The 18,747-nt window shown below is 36.5% G+C and overlaps 1 protein-coding gene across 1 annotated transcript; it reads left to right on the plus strand.

Annotated features, from left to right (window-relative positions):
- Positions 1 to 5,605: 5,605 nt before the first annotated feature.
- Positions 5,606 to 5,971, plus strand: LOC145672470 (protein GVQW3-like). Its single transcript, XM_081741629.1, has one exon. It carries the CDS (start codon positions 5,606 to 5,608, stop codon positions 5,969 to 5,971), a length of 366 nt encoding a protein of 121 aa, XP_081597755.1.
- Positions 5,972 to 18,747: the final 12,776 nt, after the last annotated feature.

Raw genomic sequence — 18,747 nt, forward strand, 5'->3', positions numbered from 1 at the left:
CATAACGTTTCCTGAGAGCAGATCGTTCGTTACTTCTTTGTATCTATTTCAAATAATACAGTGAAACTGTTTCTCAAATATGTATGGTGTTGGAAAGTTTGGGGGACACGAAGAGATTGAAGGTGTCTCGTATTCTCATGACAAAAATGTGACAGGCTTATAGAAGGTAGTGTTTTACAATAATTTATCGTTTCTTCTGATGCAGAATAATACCCGTTTAATACTACATAGATACAGTATATTGGTTTGTAGGTTAGATCCTCTCCTCTCAATCCTTGGACCCCTGCCAACAAATACTATTTCTGGGGGCGCGTCTGCTGATATACACCATTTGATCGACCTGGGAGTAGAGTAAAAGATGCGCATCATTATAAATGCTCATGTTGTAACTTTGGACAAAATTGAGGAAAATAAATTATTTTGAAAACACAAAAGTTGATGCTTAACGTAAACCCCACCATCTACTAAAGTATACCCACACGAAGCTCTTCATAATAATGTTAATGAGATGGCACTGCCTAGTATGGTTAACACTTAGATGGTACGCTTATTATCTATCTCTTAATGGTTTTTTCTCGTCTCTCAAATCGTTAAGAAATTTTCTTTCCTGTACACATATACCTTAGTGATATATTTTGAATGTGATTTTAAATTTTCTTTATAGAAAACTATTCTGACTCACAGATTACAAAAATTTTTTGAGACTTAAAAGTTCTTGTGGTCTTACAGTTTACTTCAACCGTTTGAGTTTTGTAGTTCACAATAACTAGAACCTCTTAAATTTTAAAGTATTTATATGTGACGTATTGTCCAACTGATAAATGTTGGTACTTGGTTTCCGAAAAACTCAACCAAAACGAACTTTGATGGCGCTAAAATGAATGACTTTCCTTGTTATTAAATAGATAGTTCCGTTAGAATAGATTGTTTACAGCTATATGTGTGTATTGTATAGACCTATTCATAAAAAATATTTTGTTAAATGGCGGATAGTGTCTTCTTCTAACACTGACAGAACATTTCTACGCAGAGGTAAAAGCTTGGGGAAACGCGAGAGGATGTTGGTCTCCCACCTCTAAAAATATCTATGGCGTCTCTGCACTTAATAAAAATACAGGCACGGGAAGGGCGTGACGTCAAGCGTTCCCCTACCTTTTCAGATCCATTTTTACTAGGGATGACCAGAACTGGTTCCTGGCGGAACCGGTTTTCGGGTCTGAACGAATCCCGTTCTAGAAGATCCGGTTCCGGTACCGGTTCTTCGGATCCTGTTCTGGAACCGCTTCTTCGGATCAAGTTCTGGAACCGGTTCTGAAAACTTGACTTTCAAGAACCGATTCCGCTGGAACCGAAACTTTGTGACCATCCCTACGCTAAACCCGAGCTGCTGGCAGACTGTGAACAGTGTGCTAGATGAAATGGTGGAAGCGACAGGTAGGCGCCCAAGCGGCGGCCGCTTGTCTCATTTGGCTAAATAAACTGGGTAACTGGCAAACTCATTGGCTAAACAGGCAAACTGGCCAACTCATTTGGCTAAACACCCACTGGTGGACCAAATTTTTTCTGGAGGCACAAGCGCATGGTCCCCTTTGCAGTGGTTTGGAGATGAACTTTGTGCCTCCTTTACGGGTATTTGGGGGCTTTCAGATCCAGGTCTGGAACCGGTTCCTAAGATCCGGTTCTGGAAACGGGTTTTGAGATCCAGATCTGGAACCGGTTCCTACGATCCTGTTCTGAAAACGTGTTTTCGGATCCAGGTCTGGAACCGGTTCCTAAGATCCGGTTCTGGAACCGGGTTTTCGGATTCAGGTCTGGAACCGGTTCCTAAGATCCGGCTCTGGAACCGGGTTTTCGGATCCAGGTCCGGCGCCGGAACCGAATCTTTGTGCCCATCCCTAATTTTTACCCAGCTCCTAAAAGTGACACAAACACTCCTAACAGTTACATTCTACTTTTTTATCTTACAACTTTGGTCACATCAATTCGATCTTCACCAATGTTCGTATATCTTATCCAAAACTTAAAAACAAATAAAAGTTCACACAGTATTCAAGAATTCGTAAACTATATTTAACTCGTTCCAATTAACTGTTCGGTCGGAAGTATTGTGAACTAATTTTCTTGTTCACAAGTGACGTCAGTCGCATGCCAGAGCTGCCAGAGGTACTTGTTTTATTTCAGATTTGTTTCAGATGCAGTTTTCTTCAGGAAAATCAAAACGATATGTTGAACCGAATCAAATTCAATTGAAGTAGTCGTGTATATACTTTAAGTTCTTGTGAAATGAATACGTGAAACTAGTGAGCAAAGGATCAAACAGTAAAGCATATAGATGACTTCAAAATTAATTTTCCCAAATGAAAATAGAACTTAAAGAATATTACATAGTTGTTTAAAAACCTTAATTAAATACGACTACAGAAGTGGTGGAGTCAGAAAACATCATTAGGTAAAAGATTGCAATGTCGAAGATGCGCAAACAAATATTGAAACTAATCTTTAACAATTTCTAATAAACCTAATGAAACAAAACCCGTACTTCGAAAACAAAACGAATAGGGATGCATTACGCTTTGATACAATAAGATGGACGTCACGTTATGGAAGAGCTTTCATTCATACTATAAACTGACTAACCTCTATAATTTCGTGATTTACATCGTACATACAAGTTTGGTAAAGTTTGACATACTTTCAAAATAAAATCACACACAATCATAGCGTTATTGTCGCTTAATTCAGTAAATATCTAGATTAGGAAAATGTTTGGAATGATTATGTTTTTTCATTTACACGCTCATCTTAGTGGTTACAAAATCACCCTAAACACAATACCTGAAATAATTTAATAAATCTACGTACACACTTTAACAATAATAACTTATGTCCATTCTGTCCCACTCGATCTTAAAGAAGCCTTCGATAATGTGTTAACCTATAAATTCAATATGTTAGAATTAGCAATGGCATGTATAGTTGCCTCATATGTCACTACCATTATAATCCCTATTAATACTCATCCATGTCTTATCCTTATAATGGAAGTGTTTGGTTTAGAACATTTGGTACCACAGAGAGACACTAGATTCTACTACAACATGATAACTTACCATATTATTGTTTCCATGTTTTAATTCTAGGAAATATGGAACTATTAAAACAAACTTAGGTTTGAAGGGGACAAAGTTTGTTTCTTTTTCATAGAGTCAATTAAATAAAATGCCTTACGAACGTTTTAGTGTTTGTTTCCATATTAATACATAGTTACATATTTAAACAAAAGGACTGAACGTATGTATTTAATAAGTCTCACGTGATTTGGTATCGAGTTCATGGTACTATTTTAGTTGTGTTCAGAACCTTACGCACGTAAAAGACAACTGAATGTCTGAAAATCAGTTTTAAAAATATAGTTCGTAATCTTGGCGTATGCACAAATATTTTAAAAGCGTATAAAAAGCCAGCACTAGGCTCTAATACTCAATAGCCGCATTGTTCATCACTGGAAATTTTAGATCATAATTCATTAGTTTAAAAAACACCTTTTTCAGTTATATAGGCGTAGGATGGATGATTACCAATAGATGTAAAAAGTTAGACTTAGCATTAGGATAGATAGTCCAAACTTTAAAATAAAATATTTCGACGTTCCTTTCATTCGAACTGAAAATGACACATTTTCAACATTAATGAGCAAGTAACTAGCAGACCTATTTCTTTGAAATGTGTAGGCAGAAGTGTAATTGGGTTTTAAAATCATATACATGTATCAAAAATTACAAGACATTTTTTGCGTCCAGGTAAGACACAGAACCATACAGTTCGGGCTAGTGTTCTAGATGACTTTTACAATACAGTACAAATCTCAGACTGACTCTTTGAGAACTAATTGCAAAAATAAATAAATTAAATTAAATTAAATCAGTGATTGAACATGATTTTGATTTTTTTTAAAAGAAGCGATCTTTGGTCGATATTTAATATGTCTAAAAGTGTCTTGAATTGTATTATCAGTGAGAAAATAGTACTTTTGAAAAGTGTTAGGACAGTTTACGCATGCTATTTACACATTTAAAATTCGATCCAGTCAGTGTACTCATTGCACATATCAGTAGTTAAGGTATATTTTGAACGCTGTTTGTGCAGGTCATTTTAACCCTGTTACGATACATTCTAGACATGTATTGTTTACACATATAACATTTCTGTACAATTTTTACGTACACGTCAAACAATGAGCAAAAGTAGTTTCTAAAGCATGTCCAGTTATTATTATTATTATTATTATTATTATTATTATTATTATTATTATTATTATTATTATTATTATTATTATTATTATTATTATTATTATTGTTGCAGTGTTACGTACCCCATTAATCACTCTTGATTTGCTAATTTATTGTTAGCTTTTATCTTTTTGCCATCAATCACATACAATTCTTAATCACTGTATTTTTACTGTATTGAAAACAAATGGTTGAAGAAACACATTGCCCTCTTCTCTATGACACTATACGAAAACTAAATCCCAAATTTCAAGTTAGATCAATATTAACCCCTTAAGCGTGTGGACCGCTTATAAGCGTCACGGCTAACATAACGTTTATTGGGTAAACCGCTTTTAAACGTTTTTTGAAACTTATTTTAGTTTTTCTCCTTGCGTAGACCGCTTATACGCGTCAAGATGAGTGAAAACAACCTGTCGCCTATTGACAACATTCCTACTTGTTTACTGTATGATGGGCGTTCCTTTTGCGAACTATTCCAAAGAGTTACTATTACGGGTGCTATTCCAAAGAAACGTGCTCGTGACGAGGATATGGCAAATTTGGTGACGGATTTGACTGTAACAATTGAAAGTTTTGATAACTCTGAAGAATATTATTCCAGTGAAAGTGGTAGCGATAATGAATTTGATGATAATTGCACTGTTATTGGTGGTCCATTACCAATCCAGTGGATAGACTTCGGATGAATAAAGAACAGGAGTAGCGATAATCAAAGGGCTGAAACAAATCCAGGTAAAATAAAGCTACTGATTCTACTTCTAATGCTGCAACGTAGCTATTGTACAGAAGTCATCTTTAGACATGCTTTTTTCGTAAAATAAAGATGATAAGCACTCTCTTGTTCAGTGACGTAATAACTGAGCAGCGATTCCACCTTCTGCTGAAGTACCTGTACTTCAATAACAACCTTGAGTACGCTGAGTACCTTGAGTCTGAGCTTCACAAGATCAAACCTGTTCTCAATGATCTCGTATCAAAGTGAAAATCAACTTACACACCAAAAAAGAATATTTAGGTGGACAAGAGTCTACTTCTTTGGAAAGGACAATTATGTTGGAAGGTATTCATTGATAATGATGTTGATGATAATGATGACGATAATGATAATATGTATCTAGTTTATCTAATATGTACCCAACTTTGTTACATGTACAAGGATAAATCAAAAAGTAAGGTGAAATTGAGTGTCAAACCCATAGTATTGTGTGTAGCTAATTAATTCTTTTCCATGTTACAAGCAATCTGGTAATAGAAGTGTGACGGCTTGTACAACATTCTATGTCCATCCGTCTGATGCTGAGAGTAATTCAAAGATGGCGCAACGACTGGAACATTACACCAAGGAGGAAGCGCGCGGTGTCATTCGTTTTTTCTGGGCCAAGGGAACAAAACCATGTGATATTCATCGAGAACTGATGCAGGTCTACGGAGATAGTGTTATGTCGCTGAAACAAGTGTATGTGTGGTGTAACGCATTTGCAAGTGGTAGGAGTACTGTCACAGATGATAACAGAAGTGGCAGACCATCAACGTCCATCACCGACACGAATGTGGCTGTAGTCGATGCCATGATTCGTGAAGACAGAAGAGTGCGGTTGCAGGACATTGCCAATGAATTGAATATCTCTTGTGGTTCCGTAAGCGGTATCGTCCATGACCAACTTGGCTCCTTGGTGTAATGTACCAGTCGTTGCGCCATCTTTGAGTTGCTCTCAGCAACAGACGGGTGGACATAGAATGTTGTACAAGCTGTCACACTTCTATTACCAGATTACCTGTAACATGGAAAAGAATTAATTAGCTACACACAATACTATGGGTTTGATAGGCAATTTCACCTTACATTTTGATTTATCCTTGTAATTCTCTAGTGGAATTACCTGTGAATAACACTTGTATCAATTATAATATACCGGTAAGTTAAACGTTACTCACTTGATTTAGTAAATGAAAATTACCCAACACATGATAAACCTACGATTGCAAATTCCCCCGCTTTAGGGATTAATTCTTCTCGAATCTACTTACAAATTAAACCTGATATCTATATGCGATAGATATTCCGATTATCACTGTTTTTAAAGTTTTAGTTTATTAGTAATCGTTTTTCGACAAATGCGTTTCTTGCAGTATGATCAATTTTACTCTTTTGACCTGCTCCGGATCTCTTAGCGATATGGAACCATTATGCTTCGTAACTAGGTACATAAATAATTAAAGCCTCAGTATAGACCCACCTACGTGATAGTGACCTCCTTTTCTTCACATGCTTCGGATCTACAGTGATCTCATCTTCACATGGTTCCAACCTACCTACACCATAGTGACGTACTCTTTATCGTATGGTTCAGACCAACCTACGTGGTAGTAACTTGTTCTCTCATGCTTCCGATTTACCTATCCTTGTCCTTACCCTCCGATCTGTTAACGTGGTAATGCCCTACCCTTCTTTACATATTTTCAGTATACCTACAAGGTTGTGAACTACCCGTCTTCACATGTTTTCTATGTACTTAGGTGGTAGTACACTACCCTTCTGATTATTACAATATACCTACGTGGTAGTAACCTACCTTTCTTTACATACTTCCGACATAACTACGTGATAGTAATCTACTCTTATTCACTTACCTCTAACCTACTTACGTGGTAGTGACATATCCTTCTTCATATACTTCCGAACTATGGTGGATCTAGTAGGTAAAAACTGAAGGCAACCAGAACCAGACTGATAGGTATAACATGAGTTTACTATAAACTATCAAAAAAAGCAAATAATAGCTTAAATTATTTTTGTCACTCAAAAACTGGGGTATCTATGACCCTCTGACCCATGCTAGATACCCCACTATTACCTATATGGAAATGATCTACTATTCTTCACATGCTTCCGAACTACGTATGTGGCAATGACCTGCCCTGCTTCACATATTTTCGTCCTACCTACATGACACTGACGTTCCCTTCTTCATATGTTTCTGATATAGAATACTTGCGTACGGAGCAGGGACCTACCCTTCTTCATATGCTTCCGACCTACACAACTAAAAGTAACCTATCCTTCTTTACATACTTCTGATCAACCTAAGTGGTAGTGACCTACCTTTCTTCACATGTTTCCGATTCACTTACGTGGTAGTGACCTATCCTTCTTTAGATGTTTCCGACTTAACTACGTAGTAGTTACATCGTCTTCATCACGTGCTTCCGACCTACCTACGTGGTTGTGACCGATCCTTCTTCACCCGAGCTACGCAGCTGGTGGTGACTAGTGCTCTCAAACGGGTCGGGTCAGATCAACTCGAGTCGGGTTGTCGGATCGGGTCAGTCGGGCAGCTCGGGTCGATTTGTCGGGTCAGGTTACTCGGGTTGGGTTGTCGGGTCGGTTCAGTCGGCTCACCTCGGGTCGGGGTGTTCGGGTCGGGTTGTTGGGTCGGGTTATTTGGGTCGGGTTGGGTCAATCGGGTCAGCTCGGGTCGGGTTGTCGGGTCGGGTTATCGAGTCGGGTCAGTCGGATCAGCTCACTTAGGTCAACTGAGTTTAGGTTGAGCTTAAACTCGGCTGGAGTCGAAAGATGCTGTTTTTCACTAGCTGCCAAATTAAAAATAGCAATTTTCAATTGATTTTATAGAAGCCATAAATCTATTTTGAACACTTGCAGCTAGTGTTTTTATGGTAAATGCTTATTTTTGTACTTGTGTGTACTTTAATTTTTAAATGTGGAAGATTTATTTTACCAATCGACTGTAATATTAATATCTACGCCAATATGGAGTCTGGATTTAGAACAAAAATAGAAGTTGTTTAAGCAAGGTTAAAAGAAAGATTGGATATGGACGACCAAGCCTAAGCAAGGCTGCGGTGGCTCAGTGGTAGAGTATTCATCTCTGGTGCATGGTGTCCATGGTTCGATCGCAGCTTGTGCTAAGTAGGCTTTGTGTTGGAGAAACGCCGTGTAGTGGGTTTTCTCGGGGTTCTGTTTCCTCCCACTTTCTTCATTCCACCATTTCATTGATTTCTCATGGTCGCCGTATCCCTTAGCCTCGGTGCTGAATCGAGGGACCTTAAACTGGATATTTCATTTTATTTCACCAAGCTCAAGGACATCGATACAAGAACAAGATAAAGATTGGATATGCAAGACGAATTGCATAGTAATCTTGCTCTTGACCTTGTTTTGGTGATCATCAAGTAGCGATGAGCATATTTTCTTGCTTTCCGTATAGTATGAAAGACCATAATCAAAATCACACTTGGTCTTCATTTGTACCGATGAGGCGAGCATTCTTGGCTCTTGTATAGTATGAAAGATTACCAAAACTACGAAATGCAGGACCAAGACTTGACTGCAAGACAAAGAATAAGACGCAGTACTGATGACCAAGACTCAGGGAGAGAATTGTTTGAATTTCATTTCTTGGGCTGAAAGTGATGAAATTAAATTAGTACTTTGTAATTAAATATCATACTGTATTTTTAAATTTTAAATTACAAAATTCATATTATGTATCTTCTTACGTGCAACTATATATACTGTAAAATACGTTTTAATTACCAAGAAGAAAAATCAAAGTGGCACGGGTCCCGGAATCATAAGAACCTATTTTGGAATGAAAGTTGAACGCTTGGAAAAAATCACAGGTGTTCTCCTGTTTCCTCAAGCCTTATCATTGTAGTTAAACGATTTCCTTTTGTCTCCCCCAAGATACTCTTGCTATTGCCTTCCGAAAAGACCCCCTGCCGTCCAAGCAGGTGAGAACACTGACCTTGAATAAAAATTTCGTCACATAGAACTAAAGCAAGAAAAAAAAATAAACTTCTCCCACGTCGGACATTGGTATCAGTTATAAAAAAAATAACCAAACCTCAAAAGTGCCAAATATTCATTAAGATGCATACACAAATCCCTCGCTTGATCAAGCTAGTGATTAACGTGTAAGACTTCGGTACACGTGGTCCGGGTTTAATTGCCAATGGGAGTGCATTTTGGCGTTCACAAACGGATAGGGGTGGGTCACAATGAGGACGGATCACGGTTCGGGTCAGTCGTGTCGGGTCGGGTCACTCAATTCGGGTCACGGGTCGGGTCGGGTAGGTCTTCAACCTAATCCGACCCGACCCGTTGAAAGCACTACTGGTGACCTACACTTCTTCACTTGTTTATGGCCTACCTACACAGCACTCATCTCCAGTTTCTCACAATGCCTCAGACATCTCCAAATTAGAGTGACTTTTGAAGTGCAATGTTTAAAATGACATGACTTGCACGTGCGCCAAAAAAATATGCATCCGCCATGAAACAGAGGGAGGGCATATATCATGTTGTTATGGTTTTATAATATGTTGAAGTCAGATCATCTTTTGTATCACTCAAACAATTCAAATAAAGTAACAAGGATAAATAATTAGATTAAATTAAAAAAAAAAAACTGTAAACCGAAACAGTAACAAGTATCGAAAATTCTCATTTCTGTCGACTTGACACTCCGTTTTAATGACCAGAAAAGAACAGAAAGTAAATCAGCATAGAAACATCTACTCACACCGTTTTGTAGAGCACACACTGCAATATCGAATAACATAACACGCATTGCCCCGACATTTTATCTTTCATTCAAAATTTTCACTGAAATAAAACCACAAATACTTATGGATCAGCCCAAAATATTCATTTTATGTTTGTTGTTATGTCACTTCTTCTAGAAAAAGATTCAATGAAAACTATACTGGTGTCTATGAGAAATTGCACGAAGAAATTACACCGTGGAACTAAGATTCGTTTTTGAAATTGTACAATGAGAATATCAGTGAATAACCCGAGGTAATGAGAATGTTAGTGAGTGTATACAGAGATTATCTCGTAAGTCAGGAAATATAGGGAATATATAGTTTTTTCTTTCTTTCTGAAGTCTGAAAGTGGTGTCTGATGAATTTAACGGACTTCATACCAAACGTTACCACCCACTGATCTCATTTGCGTTTGTTGGCAAAATTTAAGGAAACAAGTTCTGTCGATTATTAGCCATGCCGTTGAAACATGTTCACATATCATGCAAGACTATGCTAGCAGTAAGTGACTCGCCTCCGCTAATGCGTAGAACAGAATACCCAGTATATGAAGCACATTGTGTAGACGCACATTTTCCATGGTTCTAGATTTATGGAACACCCTGTATTAATAGAATCATATATTAGCAATATATACTTGTTTTTACAACCAAAACAAAAGAGAAGTGAGAAATTGTTTTCACATTCTTCTCATGTGATTCAATATGAATTCTATCTGATTCGTATAACTTGAGAATAGCTTCGGTATATACAAATTTCGTTTTCTGAAATATCACAAGCGACGAACAAGTAGGCGATATTAATAAATAAACTCAGAATTTTACCAAATTATTAATGAACTTAAAGGAGTGGAATCATATGTAGGTCAAAGGACAACAAGTTTCCCATTGTTTGCATTCAAAATTATATGTAGAACTGTCTGTCTAAAACTGAAAGGTTAAACGGAAAGAGAGCCTCTCGTAGAATCAATAGGAGTTAGAAGAGAGAACAGAAAAACAAACGCAATATTGCATGTACTGAAGGTTATCATCGACCGTCTTCTCTGTACGCAAAAATGTGTTAGTAGTGCGTTGCCTTCGTCGAGTGGCCCAAATCAATCGGCTGTTGATACTATTCACTTCTTGTCGTATCGTTTAATCCATGAGCTAAAATTGTGGGGAGCTTAACTGCAAAATAAAATAAAATAGTGTATTGATAACATATCTTTCTAGATCGATATTTATAAAAGCAGTTGACAATGCAAACTGATAATTGCTGTTAAATAAACTGAATAACTTGAGCCTCGACTACAGAATTAAAATAATTATATACAGGGTGAACCTGAGAGATGTGAACAAAATCCGGAAGGTGATTCGTGACATCAAAAGAAGCCAAAAAAAATCCTCTTGGATGTTGGCAAATTCCGCGTCATGTACGAGTGACAAGGGAGACAACTTGAAATCAATAATCTAATTCTTACAATACGAACGGAAGAGACAGATATGGACAAACTGCTGGAAGTGATTCGTGACATGAAAACTAGTTAAACATGTCTATCGTCATCAGTAAAATGGTACATTAGGCAATTGCGCAGACAGAGATAGTTTGTGCACATTATAGTCTGTGCCAATTGTCAGGATTCGATTATCATTTCCAAGTTGGCACCCCTGTCACTCGTACACGACATGGAATTCGACAACATGCAAGAGGACTTTTTGTCTTCTTATGACAGCACAAATCACCTCCTGGAGTCTGTTCCGTCCCAATTATCAGGATTAGACTATCGACTCCGAGTTGGCACCCCTGTCACTTGTACAAGACGCGGAATTGGACAACATGCAAGATTTCTTCAATGTCACAAATCACCTCCCGGAGTTTGTGCATATCTTTCTGTTCCGTCCCAACTGTGAGGGTTAGACTATAGATTTCAAGTTCGCACCAATGTCTCTCGTACACGACGTGGAATTCCATAATATGCAAGATAACTCTTTGCCTTCTTTTGATATCACATATCACCTTCCGGAGTTTGTGCACATCTTTCAGATTCTCCCTGTATATAATGTATAGGCGGGACTAAAATACAGTTACATGAAAAGGAAACAGAAAGCAGAAAAATTGAGACAGTGTATACAACTAAATCAATGGGTCATTATATGTTTATATTTTAAATGGTTTGGAATAGAAAACCGAGGCAAAGAAATAGAGAAGATAAAGAGAATGTTTCGGAAAGCAGAAGTAAGGACGTACAGGAAATTTTAAATTTTATTAAGAAGAGGAATAAGAAACTGGTTGTTGGGACATTGGCTAAGAAGGGGTTGTATCATGAGGGACGTGCTAGAGGGTATGATGGCAGGAAAGAGAGGGAGTGGCGAAGGAGATAACAATAAATGGACGATATCAAAACAGAAAATTCGTGTGTGAAGACGAAGAGGTTAGTGGAAGGCCTTGGAGGATGGAAGCTTCTCAGTTTGCCAATAATTTCAAAATATATGATGTTGATGATACACTCCTTGATAATATAACGAGCTATTTCTTGGGGTTCAACATCTGTTCTTGGTTTTAATATTTTGATTACCATTTCTACTTAAGAGAGGGTGATTTCGTGTACGGTAAGTGACTCTAGACTTCCACATATATACATCAGTTAATGAATTGTCTGTAGTAATATCAGTGACGCCTGCGTCATGCATAAATACTGAAGAGAAATACTGTGCAAATGCACTGGCTATTTCATTTTTATGATAAATTTCACGTCCCTCGTAATTCAGTTCCCAACCAAGAAGATTATTTTTGACTTATTTTTATTATAAAGTCTTTTATAGAGAAGTCTTATTTTTTTATAAAGTTCCATAATTCGTTATATTGTTAGTGATGTTATTTCTTAATTCTTGTATGAACGTTTTATCCATTAGCTTAATGTTTTTCTTTATTTACCTATGTAATTCATTAAATTTATTGAGACAATTTACTCGATTGTTATGATTGTATTTCCTTAGTATTGAGTTTTTTTTTTTTAAATAATTTCATTTGTAAACTAATACGAATAAGCTGCTCGTGAGTTCCTTTTATCCGCATCCACTTACCGAAATAAGAATGAATGAAATCTTTCAAGTTTTACGTCCCGCGCTTATGCCGGCTAGTCTAAAGCAAACGGTGATGATGATGAAAAATGAATGTAAATGGTGACATGAAGGAAGTGGGAGGAAACGAGAGAATCCCAAGAAAACTCATGCACACGTTGTTTGTCCACGACCAAGTTCACATGGCCCGAGCTGGGATCGAACCAGGAACCCCATGCACCAACAATGAACGGTCTACCACTGAGCCACCGCGGGACATTCTACTTACGGAATACACAATAAATAATAAGATAGATTATTAACTACGTCGTTGACGTTTTCGTATTTCGTTAGTGACGTTAAAAATGATTGCTTCAGAAATTGATTCTAAGTTTATGACATATATTTTTTTTTTAACTATGCCGGATAGTGGAAGCGCGTTGTCAATAATCAATTGCATACGGTTAAATGTGAATTCCTAAGCGTGGTTTTAGAGGAAAAATGAATTTAATTGTAAACTTAACAATTAATTTTGGGCAATTACTAGACCACGTATTACGGTAAAACTAATATACCAAAGTATACCTTAATCAACTTTCCGTAATATCACTAGTTACAATATGGATACTGAGCGATAACCCTATATACATTGGGACAGAAAGAGAGGGCTCTTTTTCCAGGAATTCTGAAAACCCTGTCCACCCCTCTAAACCTTCCGCTAACAAGTCTCCGCGACACGTGGTAGAGATTTATGATCCCTTCTGGCTAAAAACCAATGTTGCCTCAATTCCTTTTTCCTAGTTGATTTCTTTTTTAAATTTCTGTTGTTAACTGAGAATAGGAAGGAAAGCTTTCTCCTTATTTTGCCGGACTTTAACTACACAAGTGGATCGCAGGTACGGCAACACTGAGAGCAGTGACAGCTTAAACATTCGCGAGGACTAACCGAGGGTTGTGGGGGTGAAAAGAAGCAGTGGTTGGGGAAAGAGCCCTTTAAAGCTGTCCCGATGTATACATGTACTTGTAAATTGATAAATAATGTTAAGCTGAATAATGTGATTACCTAGAAGGGAAATTATCATATGAGAATGTGTGTTTTAAATGAATCCGTGTCCACCTGGAAGAGTTTTGCTTATATGCAGGAAGAAAAAGAAACAGAATTTTAGGAAAACCAAAAATGGACCAAAAGATTGCGGTCTTCACCAAAATTAGTTTTTGGATCAGGAGCCACAAAATTTTCGTATTTTCTACAGAATAAGCACATAATACTGAGTTAAATGATAGTTTGGGTTTGACTACACTATATGTAATTCTCCAGACCTAAGGCCTACAAGAAAATTTTTGATTTAAATATATGGGATGTTTTGATCCGAAAAGAAGAAAAAAATCTTTCCGAGAAAAAGAGAATTATATAAAGCTAGACCTTTTCAAGGAGTGAAATAAAATACTGATTGCACCCGCGTATGATGTTCGACAGAGATGCACAGGAAATAAAGGAAATTCAATTTGAAATTTCAATTTAGCATTGTTGGTGATATTTAAATTTTTCTTCGATACCTTCTCATATGTAGCTTTCCTGATTTAAAAAAGAAAATTGGAGCAACTAATTTTTATGGTCGCTCAAAGTATTACTAGTTGCAAATAATCATTGATAGTCTTTCATCTAATGGAATAGATATTTATGTAATGCAAATAGATTATTATTATTAGAACAGGAAAGAATTTAAGAACTGTTCAACATTGCTGAAGTTGTACAATGCACAAATTATGTGTCTACTCTTAGAAATTCATCTGAATTAAAAATCCTTAAACAATTAGAAAGAATACAGGCACATTTTTTTTTTTTTTTTTAATTGTAACCAAGAAGAAATCTCATATTGATCTTACTTACGTCAGCTATAAAACCATCCCTGAGAACTTTCATCTTCCAACACTAGAACAAAGATTTCTTATGATTATCATTCAGAAAGTAACTCAAAATATTTTGGACTGTCCTGACTTAGTTCCTTCATTAAAAACACGTAAAAATACTGGTTTGTATTGTGTAAAAAAAATCAAAAACTAATACATTGATGAGATCACCAATCCGGAGAACAGCACCTTTATATAAGAGAATGTGTATAAATCACAGTGAATTGGATATATGTGATATGTTGCCCCAAAAATTTAGAAATACAGTTATCAAGAGTTCCGAGTTTGTAATTATGTAATCTTCAACACTGTAATTGGGTTATAGCCTGTTGTGTTGACAATAGATAATTAAATTATGTAGTAAATAAATAAATTATTAACACTTGGTTATGTAAAATGCAAGAACAATTCACTGATACCAAGTAGACTGCATTTAATGTCGATTGTCGTCTAGTGATGATAATATACAAATCCTTAAGAATTATTTACATACTATTGAAAGAAACTCAATTATTATTTGAAACTTCACTATATAAACATACAGGGTGTTTCAAAACAACACCGACAACGTTTGGGAGGTGATTCCTGACACCAAGATAAGACAAAAAGTATAGACCAATCTGGGTGCACAAACGCTTCCTTTCGGAGTTATAGGCTACCGAAAACGTGAAAAAAATGAACTTTAAATGTCCATAGTTCCAAAACTATGGGACTTACCGTAGTCGGGTCAAGACTTTACTTAGGAACTAGTATATTCCCTATCCAAATATCCATGTTTGAGAATCCTGAGATACTTCCGCAACATTTTTATTGTTTGTGGTTACTTCAAATTATATGCCAGTAGCCAAACTCCCTCTATAAAAACTGTTGCCTGAGTACCTTAGGACTCTGAAAGATTGATTTTTGGATAGGGCATATATAAATTCTTAAGTGAAGTTTTGACCCGACAAGGATAGGTCCCATAGTTTTAGAGCTATGGACCATTAAAGTTCATTTTTTCATGTTTTCTTTAACCTATAACTCCAAAAGGAAGCATTGGAGTTATAGGTTGGTCTATACTTTTTATCTTATCTTGGTGTCAGGAATCACTTCCCAAACGTTCTGGGTGTTGTTTTGAAATACCCTGTATAGCACATATATGTATGTACAGTATATATATGTATTACATATTTTTAAGTATGAATTTTAATGTCAAGAACTCATCGCTTAAAAAAAAAATAAATGCATTCATAAAGAACTTAATATATGGTCTGTAGAACCCTATGCGGGGGTAATCTGTCATTAAATAACGGATTTGTCATTATGAAACATGATTAACAAACACAGAGACAGCGGGAGAGAAGGGACTAGAAGTTTGAGCGCCTAATAACACGGCTGACGAAGGGGGAAAAAGAGGCGGGCTCCGAAATATGCCACAGCTGCATGCGAGTGATGAAATTAGATGGTATACGATTTCACATTGACGAAATTCTCTCTCATTAACGTCAATCAATTAAACTCCCGAAATTTTCCCTGTATTCATTCATCCTCTAACTTCACTTCCATCTACAGTTTCTTTCATTCCATAAAAAGCTGTTCCTCCCTTCCCGATGCTTAATTACTGTTGTTATTAGAGAACATATTGTCTCAATTAAAAGAGGTAATTTTATAGTTGAAAAGATGATCCCGACAATTTGGTCGTGGTGGTCAGACATACAATTTGATCACTTTGTGTTTAAATTTCCTACTTATTTGTTTAAAAGGAAACAAATTAATTTATAATAAGAACTATTCTTGTAATAATAATAATAATAATAATAATAATAATAATAATAATAATAATAATAATAATAATACAGTTTAGCGTCCCTTTCAGTAGCGAGGCTATGAGACGTAGATATACAACTTAATGTGGGATCTGAATCACCTGGAGTCGAACCTGGTCACAGTCAGAAGATGGTACCAACTTTCATATAATGCATAAGAAAAACCTGCATACAAGCGGAATAGGTCTTTCCTTCACCAGGACGTATATGATTTTACCCTAACATAATCTTAAATTAAGTTTATTCCTTGTGTTGTGCTAGCTTGTAGCACACAACGCTTTTATTGTAAAGATTATTCCTTGTGTTGTGCTAGCGTGTAGCACACAACACTTTTATTGTAACCTACTTTGCAGTTATTGCTGAAATTTTAATTTTGGAGGTGCATTAAGGGAGAAGAAATTGAAGATCTAGATGAATTTTCACCTTTCGTGACCCTCACATACAGAGAATGTTATTTCTGAACGTCCTGTTCGTTCGCTCCAACATATGTGACCTCTTCATCATATCTGTACTTAATTTTAAACATAAGTTGTTTTTCTAAATAATTTGTTCCTACCTCTATAACTACAAGTTTATTAGAAGTAGATAAAGGATTTTTTTTTTTTTTTTTGAAAACGACTGTAATGATTTGGTTTATATTTCAGATACGAATATTTTATTATCAACTCTGTATAATGGTATAAATATTTTTACTTGCAGTAATTCAGAATGGATAGTTTACTCTTGTGGGTTAGTTCTGTAGTGCCTTCATTATAGTATTCAAAGTATTACTTTTGGTATTACATGGGTTTATCTAACAGTTACATACTATGATTACCGCAAAAGTAATGGTATTTTTGGCAGGAGGATAAGGGAAGAAATTCTAAAATTTGCAAATGGAATATTGGTACATGTGTAAACTTTACAGCAAGGGGTTGGTGAACATATATATCCCCATCACGGAAAAGCACGACAAAATGAATACAGATAATAATTCGTTTGAAACGTATTTTGCTTGAAATTGCAACATTACAAACCATTACAAGCGCAATTACAGTTGTACGTTAAGCCCAGAAACACACCAGTGGCATCGAAAGTCCTTCGAAGTAGTTTCCCGAGGAAACCCTGAGGTGGCAGGTTCATGACGTCACGGTAACTGTAGTCAGTGGAATGGCGTCATTAAGGCTTACCACTCAGGCAGAAATTTCGTTGCAATTCCTCCCTTGTCAATTTAATGGTCATCACATCGTATTGCATTAGGGGATGATTTTGTGCTATTTCATCGCATATTGCCAAACTATGAATGCAATATACTACTACTGCACTTTCCTGCAACAACACCTACGTCGGGCTATTCGGGAGACAATTCCTATACGTCTTACAAGGTATTCTCATCCTTCATGGCAACGCGACAGCCCATGCGGCAACGTGTATGCAGAAACTTCTTGCAAGATGGAGATAAGACGTACTCGAGTATTCGCCAAACATATCATCTTGTGATTTTTGACCTTATATCAAGAAGTCATTACGTTGATTACTCTTTCGAACACTTAAACACATTACCACGCAGTGAGTCGTGAAATCAGAAGAGGTGAGGCCACAGGCATTCGGCTTCTTCCACATTGTTGACAGTGGTACTCGACTGTTTACAACATACTTTGAAGGACTCTACATGCTACTGGTATGCGTTTCTAGGTTTTACGTATAATTGTACTTGCAATACTTTGTAATGTAATTCGAGATAAAACATGTATAAAAAGCAGTGCCGTAGCTTAGAGATTTCGGTGCCCGGAGCAAAGTAGGATTCAGCTTTCCCTACCAAGTTTTTCCTTTTTTTTTTTTTTTTTTTTTTTACAAATAAGAGAAGCAGCTTTTGTTGTTATGCTACGCTGAATTAATAAAAATGATCGAAATTGACCGATATCAGAGAGCGTTTTAATAATAGTGAAAGATGAGTGACTAACGTAACATATTATTATGCGGGTAGTTGATGCTAGTCTAATATATTCTACATTTCTAAGGACATTTTACAAGGCTAAGGAAAAGAAATTCAAAATTTTTGAGAAAAGGATATTCAAATGTGACTATTCTTCATGAACTTGTGGGTATGAAGCACATGATATTCCGCTGGAAATCGAACTCTTGTCTTCCATG

This window comes from Thermobia domestica, chromosome 16 (genome assembly GCF_964235325.1).
Source record: "Thermobia domestica chromosome 16, izTheDome1.hap1.1, whole genome shotgun sequence".
Taxonomy (NCBI): Eukaryota; Metazoa; Arthropoda; class Insecta; order Zygentoma; family Lepismatidae; genus Thermobia; species Thermobia domestica.

Coding starts and splice junctions, on each gene's coding strand:
- LOC145672470 (XM_081741629.1), top strand. CDS start 5,606: ATGGCGCAACGACTGGAACATTACACCAAGGAGGAAGCGCGCGGTGTC.